At 38.5% G+C, this 27270-nt stretch overlaps 4 protein-coding genes across 4 annotated transcripts; 1 reads left to right on the top strand and 3 right to left on the bottom strand.

Annotated features, from left to right (window-relative positions):
• The first annotated feature begins 689 nt into the window (after positions 1 to 689).
• eif3d (eukaryotic translation initiation factor 3, subunit D) lies at positions 690 to 8979 on the top strand. Its single transcript, XM_054607432.1, has 16 exons — positions 690 to 798; positions 2363 to 2488; positions 2590 to 2635; positions 3048 to 3184; positions 3279 to 3364; positions 3491 to 3563; positions 4213 to 4328; positions 4404 to 4536; positions 4650 to 4797; positions 5080 to 5210; positions 5495 to 5580; positions 5732 to 5861; positions 6405 to 6547; positions 8034 to 8226; positions 8339 to 8432; positions 8861 to 8979. The coding sequence occupies exons 2-16, from the start codon at positions 2366 to 2368 to the stop codon at positions 8872 to 8874; spliced, it is 1653 nt and encodes a 550-aa protein (XP_054463407.1). The 5' UTR covers positions 690 to 798; positions 2363 to 2365; the 3' UTR covers positions 8875 to 8979.
• On the bottom strand, positions 8920 to 11530 carry sult3st1 (sulfotransferase family 3, cytosolic sulfotransferase 1). Its single transcript, XM_054607433.1, has 6 exons — positions 11307 to 11530; positions 10998 to 11203; positions 10048 to 10174; positions 9673 to 9767; positions 9381 to 9552; positions 8920 to 9299 (listed from the first exon to the last, which is right to left on the bottom strand). The coding sequence occupies exons 1-6, from the start codon at positions 11446 to 11448 to the stop codon at positions 9190 to 9192; spliced, it is 852 nt and encodes a 283-aa protein (XP_054463408.1). The 5' UTR covers positions 11449 to 11530; the 3' UTR covers positions 8920 to 9189.
• A 2205-nt stretch (positions 11531 to 13735) lies between these two features.
• On the bottom strand, positions 13736 to 16665 carry LOC129099041 (apolipoprotein L4-like). The gene is made up of 4 exons (XM_054608204.1): positions 16255 to 16665; positions 16044 to 16163; positions 14051 to 14636; positions 13736 to 14020 (listed from the first exon to the last, which is right to left on the bottom strand). The coding sequence occupies exons 1-4, from the start codon at positions 16599 to 16601 to the stop codon at positions 13736 to 13738; spliced, it is 1338 nt and encodes a 445-aa protein (XP_054464179.1). The 5' UTR covers positions 16602 to 16665.
• Positions 16666 to 18905: 2240 nt separating this feature from the next.
• On the bottom strand, positions 18906 to 23604 carry LOC129098731 (uncharacterized). The gene is made up of 4 exons (XM_054607822.1): positions 23298 to 23604; positions 22024 to 22620; positions 21824 to 21943; positions 18906 to 20690 (listed from the first exon to the last, which is right to left on the bottom strand). Exons 1-4 carry the CDS (start codon positions 23309 to 23311, stop codon positions 19664 to 19666), a joined length of 1758 nt encoding a protein of 585 aa, XP_054463797.1. The 5' UTR covers positions 23312 to 23604; the 3' UTR covers positions 18906 to 19663.
• Positions 23605 to 27270: the final 3666 nt, after the last annotated feature.

Here is a 27270-nt window from a genome sequence, read left to right as displayed (position 1 = left end):
TGAAGGGAATTCGCGACAATAGTCTACAAGGGTTTAAAAAAGTTTAAGGCATCTGTGGGCTACTTTTCAGCAACCTCCTTGCTAAAGTTAGTACTCGGTAATCATAGGATGAACGACACACCTAACTGTCTTGAAATATAAAAACGTAATATTCTTTAAAACAATTCAACCGTTTCTTTAGTATTCTAAAAACCTACTTTGGAATTCCACAAAAAAAATGATATTTCTAATAATGGATTTTAATTTATATAGCACACTTTAAAATACAATGCAATCTCAAGGTGCTGTACAGGGTAAAACAATCACAATAATCAAATATAATAATTAAAAAGCTAAAAACAAATAAAAAAGAAAAGAAAATGAATTTAATCATAATAAAATCTGCCCTCTAGTGGTCACAGTGAGGAATTACAATTGCGCGCCGCTAAAATCAAGTCAGCCACTATATATGAAGAGTTGTAGTTACGCTCTATGACCACCGGGGGGCAGTATATACTCGTGATTATATCTAACAGTAACTAGTAAACCAAGGCAAGGCAACCATTAAAATATCGTCTATATAATCTCTTTATGATAATTATATATATATTTATTCATAATAATAACAAAATAACATGTCTTTCAATCGCCCCGATAGAACCTTCAGCATTACGACAGTTGCACTCGTAATACGGCAGAAATCAGATTCCGCTTTACGGCAACTCGTCACTTCCTTTCACACCGGCGCTGCGTCGGGGATTTGCACATTTTGAGGAGCGGCTGGATTAAAAGTCCATACAGGGTGTCACAACACACACGGTAAGATTACAGAAACATAAACACAGACGTATGAAAAGCCGCCGTTTACAGTCGTGTTGATAGTTCTGTTTTAGAGAGGCCTGTGTTCGTGTTTGCGGCCTGCAAACCCAAGTTAGCTTAGCTTAGTTTAGCTATGCTAGCGCGGCCACCTGGCAAGATGGCTAGCGTTAGCCACCGTTAGCTAAACGACTAACCACCCGATAAAACACTCACCATCGGGGAGAAGGTTTGGTTCTCTTTAGTGGATATCGTTAAGATGATTATATTCAGTAAATCAGGTTGTGTCCTTGTCTATATTATTTAGAGATTAGCTCGTTTTTCTGGCGTTAGCACGTCACGCCGGTACAAGAGAAGGTAAAGCTGGAGCAGCTGATCGAGACAAGATGCTGTATGATATAAGATCAGATAATGAGATAATCCTTTAATTTACAGGATTACAGCAGCATAGATATAGTAAAAAAAAAAAAAAGATCAAAACTACTATTATAAACAAGCAAATGAGCAATAAAAAAACAGTAAAGAATCCACAGTAACTGAAATATTATATATAAAATAATCCTTTAATTTACAGGATTACAGCAGCGTAGATATAGTGCAAACAAGAGACATAGTAAAAAACAAGATCAAAAATAAATATAAACAAGCAAATGAGCAATAAAAAAAACAGTAAAGAATCTTCAGTAACTGAAATATTATATATATATATAATATATAGACAGAAACTATTATAACTATGATATAGCAACCCTTTTGACCGACCCCTAAGCTTAATTGCAAGAATATAAATAAATGATTCAATACAGTCTCCTGGATGCCATCTTAAATAAACGTATGTCACTTCTCCTAGTTGGGTCTGTTTCTTACTTTTCTTAAGGTTTGATCTTTGCACTTAACCTTCTATTCATCACCCCCTGTTTTACGGATGAATAAGGTGTATTTGGCATCCATTAAAACCAAAAAGTTACTCTTATTACAATTAAAGATCCGTTTTTTAAAGTGGAACTACTGTGAACTAACTTTGAAGTTACTCACTGCTAATAATGGTAAGAAAAGATGTGAGTCAGTGCATATAGGATTAGTATTTTCACTGAATTATAGTAACAATAGTCTCAGTAATAAGTGCTTAAATAATTTATAAAGAACCTGCTGGACATTTTCCTTCTATGTGAGTTTTAGTGTGTTTGTCTCAGTGTCACGTTAGGTTCTGGTTAAATGGGATGAATATTTTTAAATATCTGATGATATATAACAGAATAAATGAATCAGCAGCTTAATCTGTATTTAAAATGGTTGTCGGTTGCAGATTGAGGTCCCGGTTTGAATAGGTAAACTTTCCTGTTGAGTACCAGCTTGTTGGAGGATGTTCAGGGGTCAATGATGACTAGCCCACTGCGCAAGCTGATCAGTGCCTATTTATTGTAGTGCATTGCTGGAGAGATCAGTGCTGTTCATTGCCTGAGACCCTGTGCATGTTTAGACCTTTACACTGTGCACTGTTTTAAAAAAATATTTGGACACAATTTCAGGTTACAGACTTTTTCTGTCTTTTTCACTCTGATCTCAGGTCATGGCAAAGTTCAACGCCCCTGTGATCCAGGACAATCCGTCCGGATGGGGTCCCTGTGCGGTCCCAGAGAAGTTTAAGGACATGCCCTACCAGCCTTTCAGCAAAGGAGACCGTCTGGGAAAGGTTTGTTTCCTCACAATAATTATTATTAAATGTCTTTTAATGAAGGAACCGAGTTGACCTCAGTTTTCCTCATGTTGGTTTTTTTTTTGTCTCTCTGTCAGGTTGCTGACTGGACTGGAGCAACGTATCAAGACAAGAGATACACAAGTAAGATATCTGTCCTCATATGTAGATTTTATTTGGGTGTCCCTTCTAGATGTGCCTCCTTCTAAAAAGGAGGCAAGTTTAGTGCATTTACTTCACATGTCTGTATGAAAACAATTGAAAATACAATTTGAAAGGCAAGGAATACACAACTTCAATGTAGCTGTTTGTCAAGTCAACTAATCACCACAAATAAACATTTACAGCATTTAAACATCTTGAAATAACAGGCAATCAAACTCATATACTTGCATGTAATTCAATTTATTTCAACCGCAAATCTAAACATCAATGCTGTTAATGGAAGTGTTCAAATCTTTTATACATATTTTGAAGATTCGTTGGATAAATAAAAGGAACACAGAATATTAAATGGCTTACAGTTGATTTTATTATGCATTTGTTTTCCTTTCAGATAAGTATTCCTCTCAGTTCGGGGGCGGTAGTCAGTACGCCTACTTCCACGAGGAGGATGAGACGAGCTTCCAGCTGGTGGACACGGCCAAGACACAGAAGACGGCCTACCAGAGGAACCGCATGAGGTTTGCTCAGGTAAAAAAAAACTCAGACGCACTGAACAATGAATAAATCACCCTGTTGATTTGAAATGTTAAGTATCTCATAACGCGTTTGTTTGGTTCAACAGAGGAATCTGCGCAGGGACAAGGACCGCAGGAACATGACTCAGTTCAACATGCAGACGCTCCCAAAGAGCGCCAAGCAAAAGGAGAGGTGAGAAATATTCTGTCGGATGTTTTCTTTTTTTTTAATCCCAGTATGACGTCACATTTTCGCATTGTGCTGACAGCTGATCACGTTGTAAATACTTCAGATTGATCTCACATTTTTGTCTTTCAGGGATCGCATGCGTCTGCAGAAGAAGTTCCAGAAGCAGTTTGGTGTCCGTCAGAAGTGGGACCAAAAATCCCAGGTATCGATCGGTTATTCTGATTTATTGCTTGATCAGAGCTGTAGTTATTAATCGAATGATTATAAACTACAACTATTTGTACATTAATCAGATTTATTCATAATTAGTATATTTATGTGTGGGTTCTTTTGTCATTATTCAAAATAAACAATTCACGTTTTTTAGAAGTCTGGTAGAAAAAGGATTACTGTTTGGTGGGGAAATTACAGGCATTTGTCACTGTTTTATAGGCCTAACAATTAGTTGAGAAAAAATAACTGACATTTAGTCAATAATGAAAACATTTGTTAGGTACAGCTCTTTACTTGATACTCAGAACAAACATGAGGGGGGAACATATGTTAGAGAATTTGTTTAAATATAGATGAGTGTGGAATTTTGGAATGTGTTATTTTTGTATTCTTGTAGCATGTTGATTCTTCTTTATTTATTCTGGGTTTTTTTGGTAGCGTTGATGTTAACATCCTTTCTTCCTATACAACCATCTTTCTCTCTCTATACAATCCTTCTCTCTACAAAACATCTATCTATCTATCTATCTCTCTCTCTCGCTCTCTCTTTCTCTTCTTCCCTCTATATCGCCCTCTGTCTCTCTCTCCCCCTCTATACCGCCCTCTCTCTCTCCATGTCCATGTACTTAACGGCCTAGTTGAAACCCAGAGACTCCTCCGTGGAGGTTAGAAGCGACTGGGAGGTGAAGGAGGAGATGGACTTCCCCAGACTGATGAAGATGAGATACATGGAGGTGGCTGACCCTGATGACATGTAAGTGAAACTCTTCTCACCCATCAGTCAGGAAACTTCTAAACACAGAAGGTGACGAGCTCTTGTTTCCTGCAGTGAGTGCTGCGGTGCTTTGGAGCACTATGACAAGGCCTTTGACCGGATCACCACCCGCAATGAGAAGCAGCTGAAAAGCATCAAGAGGATCTTCCACACCGTCACCACCACTGATGACCCCGTCATCCGCAAGGTAAACAGATTTTAACATAGTGAGCTGCTTCAGTAAACACAACATCATCACAACTTTATGTTGTTTTGATGCTTTCTTTTACAACAACATTTATATTTCTTGTTCTCTTTCAGCTGGCTAAGACTCAGGGTAATGTGTTTGCCACTGATGCCATCTTGGCCACCTTGATGTGCTGCACACGCTCAGTCAACTCCTGGGACATCATCGTGCAGAGAGTGGGAAACAAGCTGTTCTTTGACAAGAGAGACAATTCTGACTTTGGTGAGGCTTTAACAACACTAATGCTTTTCATCCCCTTCCTGTCCAGTGAAAACCATGTATATCCAGATGTGACATTAATAAAGCAGTAATATTAATCCAGAAACACCAGATACATTAGTAAAACACTGTCAGGGAACAATTTACTCCACTATCAATATTATATTGTATTATTTAGCTGATGCTATTTACATACTTTTACTTGAGTAAGGTTTTGAATGCAGGACTTTTACTCCAGTTGTGTTGCTTTAACGCTGTAACATCTGTAACATCTGCTCCTCTCAGATTTGCTCACCGTGAGTGAGACCGCCAACGAGCCGCCGCAGGATGAGGGCAACTCCTTCAACTCTCCTCGTAACTTGGCAATGGAGGCCACATACATCAACCACAACTTCAGCCAGCAGTGTTTACGCGTTGTAAGAACACACACAAGTTTAACCCCTAACTTCTCGCCAGGCCAGACTGTTTCCGGTCTTTGCGCTAAGCTAAGCTAACCAGCCACTTGCTACAGCAGACAGACATGAGATTGGTATCAATTTCCTCATCTAACTCCATCAAAAAGCATATGAACGTGTTCAAAATGTCAAACCTTTGCTTCAGCAAGGACCTCCAGTAATGCATGGTTTGCACGTTACACATTAGTCTTTTTCTTTTGACTTTTTCATGAACATATGTCATCCTTTTTTTCCCTTTTATTCAGGGCGGAGAGCGCTACAAGTTTCCAGCCCCCAACCCATTTGTGGAGGAGGATACGGACAAGGGCGAGGTGGCATCTGTAGCCTACAGGTAGGAACTGAGCCCTGCTGGTTAGTCTTACTAAACATCTGTAAGCCTTGGTCCTGGCTTAGTGTACTGATAAGCTACTTGTGTTGGCAATATTAGATAATTTTTTAATAAAACTCTCCTAACACACACTCTCATATATTGGTGTCATTAGGTACCGTCACTGGAAGCTCGGGGAAGACATTGATCTGATTGTCCGCTGCGAACACGATGGAGTGATGACTGGTGCCAACGGAGAAGTGTCCTTCATTAATGTCAAGACTCTGAACGAGTGGGACTCCAGGGTAAGAGGCAGCATCGAGGGAAACTAGTTTCAGTTGTGGGGGGGGGGGGTTTATCAATGTTTTTAATGGCGTGAAAAGTCATGAGATACTTTTCATATATTGCCAGGCTGTAAAACATGCTTGTTTTTTCAAGTGTTCTTTAATTTCCCCTTGAAGTCATTTATTAAACGATCATCTTGACTGAACTTAAAATACAATACTCTGTTTTTTTAAAGCTAAATATCCAGCAGTCCATATTCTTGACTGGTATTCGGTTTTAATCCACAAGAGGGAGTAATGATCTCAGCAAAAAGAGACTCAAATTAAACTTAACCAGACTGATAATTACTCTGCTAGCAAAAAGGCCAGCGTTGAATTGAATTGCCAGGATGTTCAGAATGTTTACCACAAGTGAAAGACTGAAGATGAATTTAAGGTCCTATTGGACTCATATCTGGGACAAACAAAAATCCTCATTGTGTGTTATTTAAAAAAAAAAAAAAAAAAGATCCTTTTTTAAATTCTCAAAACTAAGAGGCTTTTGCTGTTCTGTTGTATCATCAGCATTGTAACGGAGTGGACTGGCGTCAGAAGCTGGACTCTCAGAGAGGAGCCGTCCTGGCCACCGAGCTGAAGAACAACAGCTACAAACTGGCCCGCTGGACCTGCTGCGCCATGCTGGCTGGATCAGAGTACCTCAAACTGGGGTGAGGAACACACACGAGAGATTCTTACACACTATATATGAACCAAAACACGAGGTATAGAGCTGGAGGCTAGATTATAATATTAGTATATAGCTTCCACTGTAGTGCCACCAAGAATATACAAGCAGGGGAGACTGAGACACGTTAATAAGAACATTAACAGCAATTACATTGTGTTACTTAAGATTAATTCTGTTGATAGTTTATAAGCATTCATTGATGATTTAGAGATATGAAGTCAGTTATCAGTGTATAAGGCACACTTAGCTCAAACTAATGCAGTCTAATACAACAGTCCAGCAATAAATCCTCGCATTGTTTTTGTTATTTAGCCGACCCTCACTGATATAAACGAGGTGGACAAAATAAAAGAAACAGCTGTATGTATAACAGTTCATCATAACTACAAACGTTTCAACTAAAAATAAACGTTATAATCTTCTTGAAGGGAGGATTTATTGCAGGACTGTTGTATGCAAGTGAACCAAGTGAACTGGAAACAGTTTTTCACGAGTTTTGTTTATTTGAAAAAAATGGCCATTTTGGGACCAGTACTTAAATAATACTTCATACGCAATAATGTTGATCTGCCACAGCAATACTTAAATATTTGGGCAGATCATTTTCTTAACGCTACATTTTTCTCTTAGTGGGGTAATGTCACAGTCCAGCCTGAATTATGTACTTTTTGAGGACATGTAAATTTGCCCAATGCCTTTTGGTCTAGTAATTTATATGGCTTGAGAAAGACCAGAATCCAGGGCACGCTAAATGTAGTTAAGCATTCAACATTTAAAACACCCACCTTTTAGACCACAGTGACAAACTGACAGCTGCTTGTAGGGGCGGGGCTTCCCTATCATCCACGAGTCCAAGGGACCATTTCAGGAATGTTCATGTTCAGACACAACCCTGGTTATTAAAGTCATATTCTCCAACAGTCATAGCTTGACATTCATTTTAATTAAGATAACTTGTGTTACATGTTGACATGGATTTTTATAATTTAATTATGTTTACACAGATATTTTATGAAAATGTATGGTCATGACAATTTTCCTCAAAGTTAGGAAAAATAAATGTGTATGAACTCTGAATAGGCATTACCACAATGACACAGCAGGCTGCTAGCATTGGTGGAGGCAGGTTTCCTCTGCTTTAAGAAGCAGGTTTACCGTGTTATCTTGATAACTTTGCTGAGTGGAGTTGTTCCAGGTTTTCATTCTTATCACATCAGCAAGCACGCTGCCTGAAACAACCTCATTATATCTGTCCTTTGGACCTGAAAACATTTGCTCTGATGTTTCTTGGGTTGGATGGCCATGACACAAACTAAAACGTCTTTAATGGAAGCACAAACACAATTTTGGCTATTTTAAGGAAAGATTGCGTTATCTTTTAAGGAGACAGTAAGCAGGCATTCTACCAGAGCAGCATATATAAGCGTGGACTGACAGTAGTCGTTGCATATCTGTGTGTTCTTCAGGTACGTGTCTCGGTACCACACAAAGGACTCCGCTCGTCACGTCGTCCTGGGAACCCAGCAGTTCAAACCCAACGAGTTCGCCAGCCAGATCAACCTGAGCATGGAGAACGCCTGGGGAATCCTCCGCTGCGTCATCGACATCTGCCGCAAGCTGGACGAGGGCAAGTACCTCATCCTCAAGGACCCCAACAAGGTGAGCCGCCCGTTACTCCTCATGTTTCAAGGATGAATTTAAGACTCACTGTTTTTTACATGTATTTGTGAATTGTTGTGCTGATGGGTTTGTTTTTTGTTTTTGTCAACAGCAAGTGATTCGGGTGTACAGCCTGCCTGATGGGACCTTCAGCTCTGATGAAGAGGAGGAAGAAGAGGAAGATGAAGAGGATGAGGAGGAAGAAGGTGGGATTTAGTTGGTGTCGCTACTTTTACTCCATGTGGAGTACTTTCATGTATGTACAGATACAGCTTGAGCTTTGGCTGCATGTCGATATGAACACCGTAATGTTTGTAAAGTTGGAGAATCCATGTCATTAAACTGTTATTTCACTTTATGACTGGGTAATTTATCATTGTGTTTTTTAGATTATTATGAATGGGAAACAACATTGCACATAAAATCCTGAAAGAAAAATATTTCATTCATTCTATTTCAATCATGTTTGAGTCCCATTTTGTAGAAGAAGAAAAGTTCCAATTTTCTTTTTCTTTTTTTTTTGCCCATTGAACCAACTCCAATCTGAAACGCAGCTGTTATCTGATACCTTAGAGTTTCCATATTAATCCTGTTTTTGTTTACTAATAACTGTTTTCTTTTTCTCTCATTCTAGATGAAGAGAACTAAAGTGTGGATTCAGCTCCAGTGAATAAAGCAAGCCACCACCATACGTAAAGAAACACAATTTAATTCCTTGTGACATTCAATAAAGACAACAGATTGGCCAACCAAGTTTTGTTAGTGGTTTCTGCTCGTGTGATTATTTTTCCCGGTCAAAAGTCCAAACAACGGTTATAAAGTATGATTGTGATGCTAATTCTAACAGTTGGATGTTAACAGCTTCGTAACTGAAAGTGTAAGACAGACGGTGTTAGTAAATTTAAGGGGATTCTACAGTATTAAAAACGTGTCAACATCTTAAGCTTGGTGGGGTTGCTCTGCTCATTCCCAGATGAACTTCAGAGACATATCGCCAAGTCTCTCATGAAGGCGTTGATCAACTCTTTGACTCTGAGCGGCAGTTAAGGTGTTCTTCCAGTCACCGATCTTACCTACAATGAATAAAAAAACAAAACTATACTTAATATCTGTTTAGATTTTTCTGCACAGGAGCTGCATTCATGTTACGTTACCTTTGCGCATGAAGTCTCTCTTCACCTTGTCTTGTGGCAAAAACTCATAGTTGGCTTTTAAGTCTTTCTTCATGATCTTAAATGTACTTTTTTCCACAACTTGCTCAATGGCTGCTTCATTCAGGTTTTTCCCTAAGAAGTTGCAGATCTTAGTTACTGCCAGCTTCAGGTCCTAAAAGAGGAAAAACAGAAGACCACAAGTTTAAACGCTGAGAAATAATTTATAAGAATTAGACTTTTAAATTGATTGTTTGCAAGCCCAAAAACAATGCCAGGGAAAACCAGATCTTACTAGAATCATGTCCTCATAGGTCAGGAAGAGGATGTTGTACTGGTCTTTCTTTGAATGCCACTCACTGATGTGGTCAAACCAGGATGATGCTCCAACTGTATAATAGATAAAACATTTATACACAAGGGGTAATGTGCATGTAACAGCAGCCGAACACTAAAAAAAACCTCATAGTACAAACAATAGTGCAAAAACAACAGTATAGTATGCTGTAAAAAAATAAAATGTAGCATGCCACAGTCGGAGTATAGTGCGCCATAAAATGTAATAGAAAAGTCACACTATAGTATCTATGCTGTTACCAATCTTACTGTTGATTCTTCCTCATGATCAGATGGTTATCATCTTCCAGATTCTGCCGTTGAGGTTTCTTACCATTTCCCATCAGATACTGCTCAAAGAAGTCATCAAAACTCTTGGGCGACTCCAGGAAGTTACAGTTATTACTGAAGTGGTAATAGGAAACCATGTTGTCCTTTGGATTCCGCATCACGTAGATAATCTGACATAAAAACAACCCAGTGATGAGCACATACCATTCTCTCCTCCATTCCAAAAATTCACTAATTAATGATACCTTTATATTTTAGTATAGGACCATACTAAAAATGTAAGCCCATTCATTTAGCTTCTGTACTATGATGTAGTTCACAGTGATACAAACACTTGAGTGGTGTACAGTTACAAAAGGGCCTTAAATCAAATACTTTCTGGGGTTTTGAGAGTTCATCGCAATCTGGAGCTACAGAGGACCATGGTCTATACACTTTTAGTTAGATCAGGAGGAGGACGAGTAGGTTATGAAAGGGAAACTGACGATTTTCAACCAGCTCTGTGACACTGCAGCGCAGGCAGTACATGCTGTTGAACGTTAGCTGGACACCCTCCATGCCACCAGAACCCGAGCTTCGGGAGGATTTGCATGATTGGTGCTGCTAGCTAGACACCTAGAACCTTTTTTGTTGGGACGGTTTTTGGAAACACTGGGTGCAGGACGAGTCATCAACAATTAAAAGACTATGTAAAATACTTTGTTACTGATTTTTTAACACAGTGATCAAATAACACAGGGACGCAGGAATACAACTGGGAAATGCCTTTTACTGTATCTTTAAAAGGAACTTCTTTTTGTTTCTAATTCATCATTGAACTTTTTCATTAAATCTTTAAAACTTTTAGATTAGATTAGTTTAAACTTCACTGTCATTGCACTGAGACAACAGAATGCAGTTTAGCCTCCAACCAGAGGCAGAAATAGCATTGCAACGCATAAAATAGGGTATACTGTATATGAAATAGTCTTCATACTGTAAGGACTACTGGACCTTTGCCTTCTTGTCCTTCAGTCCTGGGGGCAAGAGAACCGGGGTGAGGTGAGAGGAGAAGAGTCGTGGAGAAGGTCGTAGGGCGTAATCTTCTCGACCCTCCCTGTACTCCAGCCATGGCATCTCCTCAAGGTTGTTTGGATATTTATTTCGACACCCATCCAACTCACAGATGGAGATGATGATCTGTTGAGTCCATATGGTACCTGTGGGTCATCATGAGACACCATATAATCAGTAAATGTGTTCCCAGCATGGAAAAAAATATAAATGTAACTACTGTGATGCAGAAGAGTTTGTCTCATTCACCTGACTTTGGATAAGTGACGAGGAGTACGTCACTATCTCGAATTTCGAAGCTCTGGAGGGAATCAATGTGCTCTCGAGTTGTGAGACCAATGCCAAAGTTGTAGTTTTTGTACCTGCAGAGATGGTCGTTGATCTGCTCCATGTTTCCTCTGAATCACAAAGAACAATCAGCGAAACGTTAAGGACCAGAGGAGAGCAGAAAAACCCCTCAGCTCACAGGTACAGCAGCTGGACTTTGATTCCTACAGGTTGTTGGCCGTTTGCTTCTTCCTGTATTGACCTTTATGTTAAACACACAGCTGGGGAGACACTGCCACACACAGTAAGCTTGAAATATAACAGTGTTGATGTTTTAATGTTCAAAACCCTTCTGGAGTCTGTCTATTAATCTGTGAATACTGAATACTCAGAATCACGAACCGTCATCAGACTAAGCAGTAAACTCCTGGAAGAAACAAAAAAAAAAAACACAAAGAAAGTAGATTAATAAAAGCAAACATTGCAAATGATCTAAAAGAAAATAAAACAAACAAAAACAACAGTGGCAAACAGTGTTATTTGCCTCACTCGTGAGTTGTGTACATTACATTACATTACATTACAGTCATTTAGCAGACGCTTTTATCCAAAGCGACTTACAGGAAGTGTATTCAACATAGGTATTCAAGAGAACTACTAGTCACCAGAAGTCATAAGTGCATCTCCTTTCTTAAACAAGCATCTTAAAGCATAAGCCAGAGCAAAAGTATAGTGCAGAGGCGAGTTACTACGAAAACAATAATTGCAACAGACTAATCCGAATATAGTAAGTGCTACAAACTACTACGAATAGGATAAGTGCAGTAAACAAATGCAAAACTGAGCCATTGGCCCCTTAACAAGGCAGACTATACTTAAAATCTTCTGTTGCACTTATAGAATGTGCATTTTAAATCTTGTGACCAGCACTTCTCTATGCAAAGGACACAAACAGACACACATGCAGACAGACAGATTCCTAATTTTGTACCTAGATGCTGCTGCTACATCGCCAAATGCTGTGTTCACAAAGTCATCATATCTATGCCCAACATATGTAGTTGCAAATGCACAAAGTGTTCGGGAGATGAATATTTTGTTATGTAAGCCCTGACAAAGCATTTGAGCAAACTCTGAAGGCAAGCTCTAGGAAAACTTTATGGCTTTGGGCGTGCATATTGTTGTTTTCCCACACTCTGGGCCCTTGATGTTGTGAGCCAAGCTAAATTTAAACACCATTTTAAAACTGTTATTTCAGTCAGTACCTTAATTTGTTGAATAATGAAAAAGAACAGCAGGATGTGTTTTTTAATCAATTAATCACTCTTTTTTCTGCTGCCAGCAGGTGGAGCTTTACCGCCTCTTCTCACCACTTCTAACTGGAGAGACTGAGAGTAAATCATATCTACTTTAAGCATCATGTCAAAACTAAAACCTCCTAACTACGTGACCATTCATTGTGTAATTATGTAGACACCTGACTCCAGGAAAGAGATCTCCACATCTATATCCAAGTTTTTTTTTATCTTGCTGTGGTGTAAATGTAAAATGTAAGTGGTTTTGCTTTCTATTTGTTACGTAAGTAATGAAAATATACTCTTTTTCTGAAACAGACAATATGTCTTTTTATTTTGCTAAATTAATGAGCAGAACTCATTATACAAGAGTTGGAAGAAATCTCTTTATTAACTGTAAAAATCTGAATTTTGACCCCAAAATGTTTTTGCGATCACTCCATTTTTATATAAAGGAAGTCAAACAGTATTAAAGTTAGATACATTATTTTATTCAGTTCTATCATTGTAGTTTTAAAGCACTGTACCAATAACACATTGCAAAGACAAGCAGGTAATTCCACCTTAACTTTGTAAAACTGGTTTCAGTGTCTGAAAAAAAATTCTTCTCAGGTTGCATGATGCAAACATCTGAGTACTGATGTGATTTGACCTCTAAGTGTTGAATGACTGAAGCAGAAAAGACACCTTAAAAGCATTACACCACATAATCAAAGTATTATGTTCTGATTTATATTATTTGTTATTTATCTTTTATTTAAAGGCTAGTAACTGAATATATTAAAATGGTATTTTTTAGTATTAAGTGGCCCGATATTTCCATTTTACAATTATTATGAATAAAATATGTTACTGAAAGAGATTATAGATTGAGACAAGCTTCATGATGACAAATTATTTATAAATTCAATCAAGGAAAAAGCATACTGTCCATGTAACCTTATTTAAGTTTAAATGTCGACTCAATAATACATTTTTGTCATGAGAAATAAACATTAAGGATTAATCAAAGATAGACTTATATTATGTTTGATGGGGCTGCTAGCTACTACACAACCCTACTTTCAACCACTTCCTCAGATGAAAATGTCATTGTTTGTCTCTCTGTTTCTTCATTTACATCTCTGGATAAAATGGCTTCTCCAGGACAGCTTTGTTATTCTCTGATGTCTGCAGACCTTTGCAGAGGAAGTCATGGATCTTTTTCCACGTGTCTATCTCTGAGCACCAAAGTGCGGCTCTGGCTCTGATGAACTGTGAGACCTCAGTCTCGCTGCCTTTGTACAGACTGATGCTGTCTTTACAGACGATGAAGACATCCATGCCAAGAAAGAGAGCATTGGTCCCCATGAGCATTTTCCTGGCTGACTTGGAGAGGGCAAGGGACCCCTTGACTGCTATCTGTCCGATGTCTTGTATTTCTGACGACACGCTGGATATGTTACGTAATGCTCGTCCTTTCTGCACTGCCTTAAAAGCAGGGACATCTTTAATAAGTGAATTAATTTGACTTCCAACTGACCGGGCATTCCACAGCGTAGAGAATACCTTGACATATTCTGCATTCAATTGAACGTCAACAGCTGGTTGAGTGGACACCTCCTCCAGACAATCCTGGATACTCTGCACATCCTCCATGAAGCTCTGGAAAGACTTACTGGCTTTGTTTTGATGTTTAAGGTTCACCACAACCTCTGTGGTTGTGGTGACCACACTGTTGACTCCACTGGTAATTCCAAGTGCTGTCCCACCTATTATGAGACCTAGAGAAAGTCCAGCTGTTACAGGCATTAATGCCAAACCAATGATGGAAAGCACACCTCCAGCTGCCCCCACTGAGCTGCCTGCCACACTGGAGATCTTTGCCCCCTTATTCATCCTGTCTAGCTGAACAGCACATTGCTCCAGGTCTTCCAGAGACTGCAGCATCCCGGGCTGTCGCTTGCTGAACTCACTGAGGAAGCCAGAACATGATACTTCCTGGAACAAGAACACCATGCGGGAGTGCTGGTCCATCCTGGTGGTTAAAGAATAGCCTTTTATTTCTAAATATGCCTTAAACAAATCATTGATATTTGGTGCGTTTTCTACTTTTCAGTCTCTCCTCAAGGCATTTATGATGTTGCAGGCGCAGTAAGTAAATACATTGAACTTGTTGCAGTATCAAAGTTGACTTGTGCTTTGGAGGATAAAAACTAATGGGAGACTCCTTGTCTAGATTTACGTTAGTGTGCACGTACACTGGTCAGGGAGTAATCGATATGAAAATAGTCTGTGGTTGAGTACAACTCCACGTTAGCGCTGTGGTCTCATCTAAAACATATTACCCCTGAGCTTGGTTCTGGGTCAAGGCAGCAATGATTTTCCTCCACATAAGGACAAGAGTCGTGTCACATGCTCTTTAACTCCTCCAGAACATGAACCCCCCCTTTTTTAACTCAAGGATGATGAACAAATTAAATGAAAATCCAAGTAAATTTATGTTTTTTAGCCGTGCTAGCAGCATTGGTCTGTGGACGGCAATGTCGGCCGGTCTGTCGGTCGGTCCTCCACAGCAATGGATTGTCATGACATTTGGTGAAAATGTTCATGGTTTCCAGAGGATGAATCATTATGACTTTGGTAATCCTCTGATTTTTCTTCAGTGCAAACAACATGTGGGAATTTTGGTTTTTGGTTGTGGTTTACTTTTACTTTTTATAATAATTAATAATTAAGCCTTTATTAGTCCCACAATGGGGAAATTATTTCTCTGCATTTAACCCATCCCGGAGGAGCAGTGGGCTGCAATGAAGCGCCCGGGGAGCAACTTGGGGTTAGGTGTCTTGCTCAAGGACACCTCGGCATGTTGCCGGTAGAGGAGTTTGAACCACCAACCTTGTGGTTACGGGACAAGCGCTCTACCTCATGTGCCACAGCCGCCCCACGTATCACGTATCACAAATAAGTTTCAAATGTGTGCGCGATGATGGACAGAACCTTTTATAAAAGTTCTATTTGATACCCTTTCAAAGCAGCCAGTTCTCCTAAAAATTACGTCCCCACACAAAGACACCGTGGTGTGATTTAGGTTTTAAGGGAAATCCATTTTGTTGTGGATTATGTTTGCTTTAGACATATCACATTAGAAATTTCAAATGTGTCTGCGGTGGTGGTTCTCAGAGTTCTTCTAAGAACCCTTTTATATTCCAAGGGTTTCATCTAGAATCGGGCGAAGTGCTAGTAGCGTTTGCAGCAGCCGCTATCACTTGTTATTATCACATACTGAGGTTCCATATAGTTACATAATGGTGCGTTCATTCTCCATTCAGTATTGGTGGATGTTCAATTTTAACGTTATCATGATGTGATAAATGTAATCTTTTAAAATGTAGTTTGGGCAACAAACTTGAATAGAACCAATCCATACATGGGAGAAGCTTACCGGATTCGCTTGAGCTGATTAATGTGACAAAGCATCCTTTGTACGTCATCTTCAGACAAATCCACAGGCAGGTCCACCAGGGTTTCGTCGTTCATCTTCGGGCAAGTGTCGCTGAAGAGGCTGTTAAAGACACGGTCGCTATGAATTTCTACTGGAGATGTTCAAGGAAATGATGAAAGCAAAATGTGTTGTTGGTGAAATGTCTCTTTACCTTTTCTCTAACTTCTCACAGATTTCCTGGGTTGTCTCGATGTATTTGTACAGCTGATATGACAGCACTTCAATATTCTGAAGTTTGGGACGGAAGAAGACACTTGCATCTCTTTTAAACACGAGGAGGAGAGGGCAGATTATCCGTGCACCAAAGATGACAAGCTGAACATGTTCAGGTTTGATCCCCTCTGGCAGATGTAACATTGAGTTCTCCTCCGTGAACACATGAAGTGAGGTGACCGCCAGCTTCTCCACTGCATCCAGGAAGCGGTCGAGCTTCTCCAGACCTCCCAGAGTGTCCTTCAGCACAGCAGCCAGCTCTTGTTGATTGGTGTCTTTTGTCATCTTTGTCAACTCTGTCTTCCTTGCATACGTCCATTTAGAGTGCCTCTCACAGAACCTTCTCACTGTGTCAATATGGCTGAGGGTGTCTTTGGTGTACTGGCACAAGGCCTTGTTCAGGCTCTCTCTGTAAAACGTACACTTATCTCAGTTGGGGGGAAAAGAGGGAGGATAATTGAATGTGTCTTTTTTGCTCAAGGGAAGGCAAAGTTGGAGTACTGGCACAGGCCCAGGATATATATACAATAAAAAACAAAATCTTTACAGGCTGAAAACAATAGACATTATTTTAAACGTAACTTTATCTTATTATCCACTTCTAATATTTAAGCCTTTGCTGTGAAAACAATCTGAAGCTTGGAAAACAGCAGTATAAATATTCAAACTTTACCTTTCCCCCGACATCTGTTTATCTCAGCTTGGTACGCTGTCAGAACTCCTTGTGGCTTCAGATAATAGCTGTGGAATAAGATGAAACAAAGTGAATTACTATTAAATAGCACAGTGTATAGTACCTTGTGCGACCAAACTTCAATATGTGCAGTTCACTCAGGTAAATTTGGTTTTGCTTTCATTTCTTAATTCACACACATGAACCACACCCACCTCTGTTTTCAACTTATTGAAAGCGTGGCAACATATTTTTCACATAATTATAATTAAAACTTGATTTGCAGATAATTAACAGAAAAAACAAAAACAAAAAGTCCAAAAATGTTTCTTGTACAAACAAAATACAGAACAGAATAATACACAATACTACAACACAAAAATCTTTAAAATTCGTTTCCTGTGCAATATGGAAGGGGTTTTGTAGGGGGGTAAGAACTAGTGAAAAAATGAAATTAAACTAATATCACTGGTTACATTGTGTGATTTTACTCACATTACTGCAAAATTGATAATTTAATTTAATTGATGAAGAGTAGCAACAGCCTTAAATATTGGTTCTAGATTTGAATAATCTCTCAAAGTTGTACAGGTGGGAAAATGTAATCTACATTTACACCAGCAGAGCTATGTGTTCTTTTAGGGTGAAAAACAGAAGTGCAACTGGTTTATTGTTCCTAAAACTTTACAGTGGGTTTTAAAAAGCTTGTAAAATATGGCAGGACTGCCATCGAGAGATTGCGTGCACAAAAAGGTTACCAAACAGGTATAGCATTTAGTGAACACTTTAGGCAGATCACTTTTCTCCTCTTTAGTCGTCTGATATGTCTACAGCTTCTACAGCTATTCTTGTTGTTGTTGTAATAAGTTGGGGCAGATACATTTTTCACCACTTTTATTTTCTATTCTGTGTTCTTTATGCAATACCTGTTTGGTTTCCGAGTTTGACGGTCGGAATGTGGAGGTGTGGAGGAGGCGTGTATTGCGTGCGAGTATGTGGGCGTGCATGTTGCAACAAACCTGTTATGCTATATAGCCCAACAAGAAAACACCTTCTACCATCCTGGTATTCAAACACATACCTGCTTGAATAACCAAAACTAAAGGTTAACATCTGCAAATAATAAAAACTCATGTGCAACTTTCAATCTCCAGTTGCATAAGTAAACTACTGATAAAAGAATCTCTTTAATATAAAGGGCATTGACCCTAAAGGAAATTAAAAAAAGTAAAAGCAGACAGTGAGTTTTCACCATATAATTATCCTTCCAACAATAAGTCCAAATAAACATTCAAAAGTGACCTGTAACTGTGTATAGAAGAGCTGTAATGGCTTATGTACTCAATGTTTATTTCTACAAACATAACTGCCATTTCTAGAGCTATCAGGTTTAATAAAACTGAACTGTGTCCTCCTTTCATCTCAAAGCTGCATTAGAGCATTATAAATTAAGATAAGATAAGATAATCCTTTATTAGTCCCGCAGCGGGGAAATTTGCTGCGAAATTACTTCAACAGCATCATAAATGTTGAACACAGGGAGTTGTGGTTAAGTGTGTTGATAATAAATATGTAAAATGGCTTCTATCATATCAGTCACATTGTTAATTGTCACTCATTAGGTTTACCTGCACTAAAGGAATGTTATTGCTTCAAGGTTGATTTGGTGGTTGTTTGTGCTCTTCATCTCAATCTTTGATACCAGATATTCATAATTGTCTGTTGCAAAAACATAATCCTAGAATGTCGGATTACTGTTTCTGCAAATTCCTATGGTGTGACTCCCGCCTTCTAATAAACACACTTATTCACTATAGTTCTCCAGGATGTTTTCTCAGCAGACAAAATCAATAGTAGCGTTATAATGGTTAATGTTAGACATACTAGAGAATACTTTAAGGTATTTTGGATTTAAATATTTTATTTATCAAATCTTTATTGTGATGTTGCAGCAGCACAAGGACAGAAAGAATAACAGAAATTTACGTAAAAATCACAAGACAAGCAATATACCTGCAGTATCCATGAGCAGTGTTACACTTAAACTACTTTAATTCTACAGGGTCGTCTGAAACAAAGCAACCTAGCTGTGTGATCATTCACAGCCAAGTCAGCAATTAGTTTAGTTTAAGGGGAATATACATCTGCTATAGCAGCACACTATAGTAGTAATAGTATATGATAATATTAAGTAATAGTACTTAGCGTTTGTCTGTATTGATAAAGAATGCAGGCACGTTGAGGGATACTTGTTCATTTTATAGTATTTCTATAACAAAAAATGTTTCATTACATAGTGGGTTTTTTTTACTAACAGATAAAACACTTATACTTTTTAAATTCGTATTTATAAATTTGTGCAAGAAAATGTGCAGATTGAATTATACATACATAATAATGAAGATCATACAGACTGTACAGAATGTAATTTTGCATAATATCTTGCTCTAATTTAATTTTACAGTAATTTCAAATCTAGAATTAAAATAATTATTATTTTCTTCAGTAGTGTTTTAATCATCAGGTAAAGTGCTAAATAACACACAATAACAACAGGTTTAGCAAAGGTTCATGAAATCAATGAAGAATTAAGAATTCCTCAAAGATACATTTAAACATAATTTAAATGGATCTGATATGTGATGAAAGTGTCAGAGTTGGTACTCGTCTCTGTTCACTGTATTACACATGACTTTTCCTCATTTATTTTCTGTTTTTCATCCACTTCATCAAATGGAATTTTCATTCCCATTTCTCTGCATTCCTTCATCTCTCTTTCTGGATAAAATGGCTTCTCCAGGACAGCTTTGTTATTCTCTGATGTCTGCAGACCTTTGGCCAGAAAGTCATAGATCGTCTGCCATGAGTCCATCTCTGAGCACCAAAGTGCAGCTCTGGCTCTGATGAATTGTGAGACCTCAGTCTCGGAGCCTGTGGCCAGACTGATGCTGTCTTTACAGATGAAGAAGATATCCATGCCAAGGAAGAGAGCATTGAGCCCGATGAGACCGGCCCTAGCTGATTTGGAGAGGGCAAGAGGACCTTTAACTGCTGCCTGACCAATATCGGGGATATCTGCTGCCACCCTGGGCACGTTACGTAACGCTTTCCCTTCCTGCATGGCCACTTTGCCAGCACTTACAGCCAGCTCTTCACTTTTTAACATCTTAACAGCTGAGGCAGCATCAACAAGCGAATCGATACCGTTTCCAATAGCACCAGCTTTACAAAGGATCCTGCCTACTCCCAGAACCACATCTATCGGGTTTGTTTCCCTTTGGGTGACCTCCTTCAGACAATCCTGGAGACTCTGCACATCCTCCATGAAGCTCTGGAAGATTTCACTGGCTTTCGTTTGATGTTTGCGGTTTACGCCAATCTCTGTGGCAGTCGTGACCGCACTGTTGACTCCGCTGGTAATTCCCATCCCCACCCCAGTCATTGTGAGAGCTAGTGACACTCCAGCTGTTACAGGAATTAATGCCAAACCGATAATGGAAAGCACACCTCCAGCTGCCCCCACTGAGCTGCCTGCCACACTGGAGATCTTTGCCCCCATATTCATCCTGTCTAGCTGAACAGCATTCTCCTCCAGGTCTTTAAGAGACTGCAGCATTCTGGGCTGTCGGTTTTCGAACTCACTGATGAAGGAAGAACATTCCCCCTGAAACAAGAACACCGTCCGGAAGTTCTGGTTCATTCTGATGAAGACAAAAGAAGAAATTAAGAAAGGCTAAATAAGATGACTCATCTCAAAAGGTTAGTATGTTACTTTAAAATTCAGTATAAAAATATTGTGTTGGGATCTGGTTCTTTTTGGAATACACGAGGCAACAAAAATAAATAAAATCAACATAAAGAAATAAGAAGAAGGGCTACAATCTCATGACATAAATTAAAAATTACACTGAGGTGTTAACTCCTGCTCGACAATAACCAAAACCCAAGTATTCTTTCATTTCTGAAGCCTTTTAGATATCATGGAAAATCATTTTTTTGTCATTATATATTATTTATATATATATATATACCTCTAATTTTCTTTAGATGCAATAAATTGAGTCTACAGCAATGCTACTGTTTCTCAAGCTCTCAAGCAAAACAGTCAGAGCGGCGGCCATGTTTATGTGTACCGTTGCCAAAGAGACCTTGTAGCTGGTAATGATTGAAATTAACAACTTAATGCTTCATCCACACACTCTTGTCACAGTGTTGGAAAGCACACTGCTAACAATGATAAGATAAGTGACAACTTTGTTCAGCTCATTTTCTGTAACCAATGTAGCATTAAGCATGGTGGAATTTGCAAGCTAACTAGTGGACAGCTAGCTAGCTAATTCCACCATGCTATAATGAGACACTGGTGACAGAAAATGATCTGAAAAGCAGGCTAGTCGGAGAAGTACAAGCTAGCTTAAAGCCAGCCATCCACACATGAGCTAATGAGCACTAAACACGATGATAGCTGAAGTTGATATGAATGGCAGTTTTGCAGTAATTTGGTCATAAACAAACCTATTGGACAAAATAAATTGATTACTTTGGACCTTACAGGGGTTCTAAAGGAAGAGTCAAAACATCATCATAGTCATTAGGATTAATCCTCTGGACACAATGAATTCTGAACTAAATTCTTGGAGATATTCAAACATTCATGCAGAGTAGGAACGTAAACATGTAAGAAAGAAAAAAATGTTCTACTCTATTTCTTTTCTGCATTATGCATAAAATATTCATGCTGATTATATTTACATCATTCTCACTCCTCCTATCACACCTTGCACATCTGTGTTGACATGTGGGGGGGGAAAGAACCATACATGGTAATGCTTACCTGATTTCATCAAGCTCATTAATGTGAGAAAGCATCATTTGTATGTCATCTTCAGACAAATCCACATCGAGGTCCACCAGGGTTTCGTCATTCATCTCCATGCAAAAGTCACTGAGGGAGCTTTGAAAGACACAATTATTTGTTATACAATATACATTTATTTAGCAAATTGTGTATAATATTTTGAAAATTCTCTTTACCTTTTCTCTAACATCCCACAGATTTTCTGGGTGGTCTTAATGTATTCGTTCAGCTGATATGACAGCACTTCCACATTCTGAAGTTTGGGACGGAAGAAGACATTTGCATCTCTTTTAAACTCGAGGAGCTGAGGACAGATTGTTCGTGCAGCATAGATGACAAACTGAACATGTCCGGGGCTGATCCCTTCTGGCAGATGTAACACCGGGTTCTCCTCCGTGAACACATGAAGTGAGGTGACCGCCAGATTCTCCACTGCATCCAGGAAGCAGTCGAGCTTCTCCAGACCTCCCAGAGTGTCCTTCAGCACAGCAGCCAGCTCCCTCTCCAGCTCTGCACGCCGGCTGTCTGCAGTCACCTGGGTTGCCTTGCTTGTCATATATTCCCAAAAGGCCTTAAATTTGTTCTCTGACTGGGTGACATGGTCAATGCTTAGGTCGATGTTGTCAGCCCTGTCTTTGATGTCCTTCATCATGTGCAACTCTGTCTCCCTCCCAAGTATCCATTTATGGCTCCTCTCACAGAATTCTCTCACTGTGTCGATGTAGATGAGGGTATCTCCGATGTAGCAGCACAAGGTCTCCTGAAGTTCCTTTCTGGAACACAAAACATCCTCCAGTTTGTGAAAGTTCAAAACTAATTCAAACTAAACTGTTGCTGTGAAGCGGCAGGAAGCTTTGGACAGGAATCAGACAGTCACTCTTCATCTCCAGAGTGAACTAAGTACTGAAGTTGAGCTGCAGTTTATAAACCGACAGCAGAACTGATAGTTGCTTCACCTGCACAATATCTCTGAAAGAGACACCAAGCAACTACAAAGAGACATTAAATGACCTCAAAGAGACATTTAATAACTACAAATACCTGAAGAGACACAAAACAGCAACAAAGGAGACAACAACACAAACAAAGACCACAAAACAGATACAAAAGAGACAAAAACTTCACAAAAAGACCACGAAAAAACTACAACAAGAACTAAATGACAACAAAGATATGCAGAGACACAAAACAAGCACAGAGAGGCAAAAAGACAACAAAACAACTACAATGAGAACAAAATGACTACAAAGAGACGCAGACACACACAACTGCTTCAAAGTAAACTACAAACGAAAAGGCAAAAAGAGGAGTACTGGATTTACCATAAACTAATTGTCCAACAATAAGTATGCTTGTATGTATTTATTAATATAAACCCCCACTCGAATGAAGTAAAAGGCTTTTCTGTCTCTTTCTATGCAAAAGTAGCTCAGATATTTAAACTTTTTACCTCTCAGCAGACATGTTTCTCCTCTTGATATGCAGTCTTCAATTCCTCGTTTAATTACCTGCGTGGTTCAAATATAAACAGATCTTAGTTGGCTAGAGACCACCAATTTATTTGCTGGCGGAATCTGCTAAAAATCCCCATCTGATCTGTCAGGTTTTCTGGACAATAGATCGAAAGCCGACGCTGGTTGGTTTCGTTTTCCTTCCTCCACATTATCAGGTACAACCGGACAACCACACCCATCTATAGACTTGACTCATTCAAGGCCCGGCAGTCAGCTGAGTTTTGTTTATTCCCCATCCCCAGGCTAAAACAGCGTGTCAGTCAGCGTCAACACCCGATCCGTTCTGCGCATGTGCGTAATTATTCCTTCCCGATTTGTACCACGCATGTGTGAACATTTGAAGGATTTCTTCTTCTGAGTTGTTTTACGGCCATTGGCATCCTTAAATCCTGACATGGATCACCGCTATCTCCTGAACTAAAGTATACATGCCGATTTACACATATATATGTGCCTATATGAATATGAATGTATACAGTTGCAATCAGAAATATTCAACCCCCCAAAGATTTTAAGGATTTATCAATTAAAGTTTTTTCAAAGAGCAAGATTCTGCTTCAGATGACTTCTTTATGAGTTGAGTGATACATAAAATCAACACAAAAAAATGAATGATGTAGTATTTGTGTGTAACAGTATATTTTGTTAAGATAGCCATGTCACAATTATTCAACCCCTATATAATATTGTTGTTTTTAAAGCTGTCTGACCGTTTTTATGGCCTAAAGTGGAGTTGAAATATAATTAAGCCTTTAGGAACTCTATAATGATCCTTCATTTGCTTTAGCTGTGATGCATATATAAACCCCACCCATGAAGGTATTCAAGGTGAGTTGCAAACATGGGAAAGACAAAGGAGCTTCCACAAAAGCTGAGAGAGGAGATTATTTCATCACACCTGAAGGGTCTTGGGTATAAGAAGATTTCCCAAAAATGTAATATTCCAAGAGACACCATTGGGAGCATTATAAGGAAGTTCAATACTTATGGAACAGCTGCAAACCTGCCTGGCCATGGAAGAAAGCCCAACATTTCATCAAGGGCCCTTAGCAATTTAGTCAGAACATCTAAGAGAAACCCCTGTGTGACTGCAAGACACCTACAGGATGACCTGATGAAGGCTGGTACAAGTGCTTCAGTGGCAACTATAAGACGTGCACTGAATAAACAAGGACTTCATGGCCGGACTCCAAGACGCACTCCACTCTTGACCACAAGGAACATCAAAAGTCGACTAGAATATGCCAGGAGGAATTTCGATAAGACTACAGAGTTTTGGAAGACAGTTCTATGGACTGATGAAACCAAACTGGAACTGTTTGGACATATGGACCAGCGGTATGTCTGGCGTGCGAAAGGCCAGGCTTATGACCAGAAGAATACCATCCCCACGGTCAAGCATGAAGGTGTGTCATTGATGATGTGGGGCTGTTTTTCTGCGGCAGGAACTGGCAATCTTGATCGTACCTGGCATCATGGATTCCCAGAAATACCAGGCTATTTTAAAGAGGAATGTGATGCCTTCTGTTGGAAAATTAAACCTTGGTGATCATTGGACCCTCCAGCAAGACAATAGTCCCAAGCACGCCTCCATGTCAACCAAAGCTAGGTTGAGAAAAATATCCTGGAACGTCCTGGAGTGGCCTTTTCAGTCACCAGATTTAAATCCGATTGAAAATCTTTGGTGGGATTTAAAGAAGGCAGTTGCAGCACAGAAGCCATCAAACATCACTGAGCTAGAGGCTTTTGCACGTGAAGAATGGGCAAAGATTCCGATCGAGAGGTGTAAGAAGCTTGTCAGCACTTACCAAAAACGTTTGTTAGAAGTTATAAAAGCTAAAGGATTCGCCACAAAGTACTGAAGCTGGGGGTTGAATAATACTGCACATGCACATGTGTTAAAAGAGTTACATTTTTCATTTGAACTTCAAAGTTAAGTCAACTTCTGTTGTCAAAATAACTCAAATATGTATCAATGAATATTTTTTGTTGTTTAATGAGGTTTTTTGTCATTTATTGTCATTATCTTTCATCCACATCACTATAATGTCTTTTGAGGTGAGGGGGTTGAATATTTCTGATTGCAACTGTATATATATATATATATATATATATATATATATATATATATATATATATATATATATATATATATATATATATACCAGTCAAAAGTTTGGACACACCTTCTCATTCAATGGTATTTCTTTATTTAAATTTTTTCTACATTGTAGATTAATATTGAAGACATCCAAACTATGAAAGAACACATATGGAATTATGTGGTAAACAAACAAATGCTCAACAAACAAGGATATGTTTTGTATTTTAGATTCTTCAAAGTAGTTGAATGAGAAAGTGAGTCCAAACTTTTGACTGGTACTGTATAAATATATATATATACATATATTTGTATGTATATACATACATACAAATCCAAAAATTACGTTTAAAAAATATATAAAATAGAAATGTATATATATCTTTACCAAATATGAACTCTCTCTCTATGACTGTCTGTAGAAGAAGAAGTTTCTGCCAATGTTTCTCAAATAATGGAACATCTGTCTGTAGGCCATAGCTTCAAATTTCAAATTAGATCGCCAAAAAAAGATTATTAAACAGTCTATTTTTGTCGGCCCGGTTATATTTTAGTTCAGGAGATCGTAGATAACTACACTTTTCAAAAAGGCTACTTTAGTTTAGTATTTCCATTTTATGCTACTGTCTTTGCATTTTTAGAGGAACAAATTACTTTTCTAGGCTACCTGTTAGAGCAGAAACAACCTGCAGCTTTTATTATTTGGAAAATCCATAAATGGTACACATTTTCACCATTGCTTTGCTCCATTTTAACCTTAAAATAGGTTTAATCACTCAAATACTGTGGCTTTGCAGCTTCCTTTGGGGTTCATGTATTTAATAAAAAGTAATATAAAATGAAAATGAAAAATAGGTGCCCTAATGCAAAATAAACTTCAATGCTGCCTTCAGGGTTCAGTTAACTTATCAGCAGTATTGTGTAACAGCACCATCCAGTGGTATATAGGGCAGGAATCTTTGAATCTGAACTTCTGTATTTTTGTTTGTATGTAAAATGAAATACTTATGAATAATAATTCTTGAGATGGCTTCTGTTTGGATGGATGTAGGCTAATAGATCAAACGCTGCAGTTAAAGCCATTTTATTCTGCAAACAGACTGACTGTGTCTTTTCAGAGACAAAATGGACAAAGATATGAGACAAACACCAATATAGTCAATCTACAGGTGTACGATTCTCATTGGATAATTGGTTGAACAGGATTTTATATCTATTGATCAATTGATCCAAAGCCGGGACTTGTCATAGTGTCCAAGTGTCACACCCCCCATAGAGCTGGAAGAAGTATTCAGATTATTTACTGTTGTCAAAGTACTACGCTGAAAAAAATACATTATTAGCCTTTATTGTAATACAAACATTAAATACCAAAAAGTGTCCAATTAACTACCAATAAACCTCTTTACAGTAAGTTACTGTAATTTGCAAAGCATTATGGGTATAATGCAGACCTTATATGTCATGTACAGTAACTTACTGTACTTTGTAAAATTGTGGTAACTTACCATTAACACATAAACTGTAGCGCTACTGAAGTAAGGCTACAACTGCAATGTGGTGAGTATATATATATATACTGTATATATATGTCAAATCTTTATTGTGATGTTCACTGGTTAGTCACAGCCAAGTCAGCAATTAGTTTAGTTTGAGAGTAATATACATCTGCTATAACAGCACACTATAGTAGTAGTAGCGTATAATAATATTAAGTAATAGTACTTAGCGATTGTCTGTATTGATAAAGAATGCAGGCACGTGGAGGGATACTTCTTGTTTTTATTAAAAGAAAAACACTTTTACTT

Source organism: Anoplopoma fimbria, chromosome 11, assembly GCF_027596085.1.
Source record: "Anoplopoma fimbria isolate UVic2021 breed Golden Eagle Sablefish chromosome 11, Afim_UVic_2022, whole genome shotgun sequence".
In the NCBI taxonomy this organism is placed as follows: domain Eukaryota; kingdom Metazoa; phylum Chordata; class Actinopteri; order Perciformes; family Anoplopomatidae; genus Anoplopoma; species Anoplopoma fimbria.
This window is presented reverse-complemented; position numbering and strand designations above follow the sequence as displayed.

Bases quoted from the DNA above. Each gene is read 5' to 3' on its own strand.
- eif3d (XM_054607432.1), top strand. From the start codon at position 2,366: ATGGCAAAGTTCAACGCCCCTGTGATCCAGGACAATCCGTCCGGATGG. The intron at 3,365-3,490 runs GTGAGAAATATT...TTTGTCTTTCAG, and splicing joins AGCGCCAAGCAAAAGGAGAG to GGATCGCATGCGTCTGCAGA. The intron at 4,329-4,403 runs GTAAGTGAAACT...TGTTTCCTGCAG, and splicing joins GTGGCTGACCCTGATGACAT to TGAGTGCTGCGGTGCTTTGG.
- sult3st1 (XM_054607433.1), bottom strand. From the start codon at position 11,448: ATGGAGCAGATCAACGACCATCTCTGCAGGTACAAAAACTACAACTTT. The intron at 9,768-10,047 runs GTAAGAAACCTC...TCTATTATACAG, and splicing joins GCAGTATCTGATGGGAAATG to TTGGAGCATCATCCTGGTTT. The intron at 9,300-9,380 runs GTAACGTAACAT...TATTCATTGTAG, and splicing joins GAGAGACTTCATGCGCAAAG to GTAAGATCGGTGACTGGAAG.
- LOC129099041 (XM_054608204.1), bottom strand. From the start codon at position 16,601: ATGACAAAAGACACCAATCAACAAGAGCTGGCTGCTGTGCTGAAGGAC. The intron at 14,637-16,043 runs GTAAGCTTCTCC...TTTAACCACCAG, and splicing joins AATCAGCTCAAGCGAATCCG to GATGGACCAGCACTCCCGCA. The intron at 14,021-14,050 runs GTGTCGTCAGAA...GACATCGGACAG, and splicing joins CATTACGTAACATATCCAGC to ATAGCAGTCAAGGGGTCCCT.
- LOC129098731 (XM_054607822.1), bottom strand. The intron at 21,944-22,023 runs GTAAAGAGAATT...TGTCTTTCAAAG, and splicing joins TGTGGGATGTTAGAGAAAAG to CTCCCTCAGTGACTTTTGCA. The intron at 20,691-21,823 runs GTAAGCATTACC...TGTCTTCATCAG, and splicing joins AATGAGCTTGATGAAATCAG to AATGAACCAGAACTTCCGGA.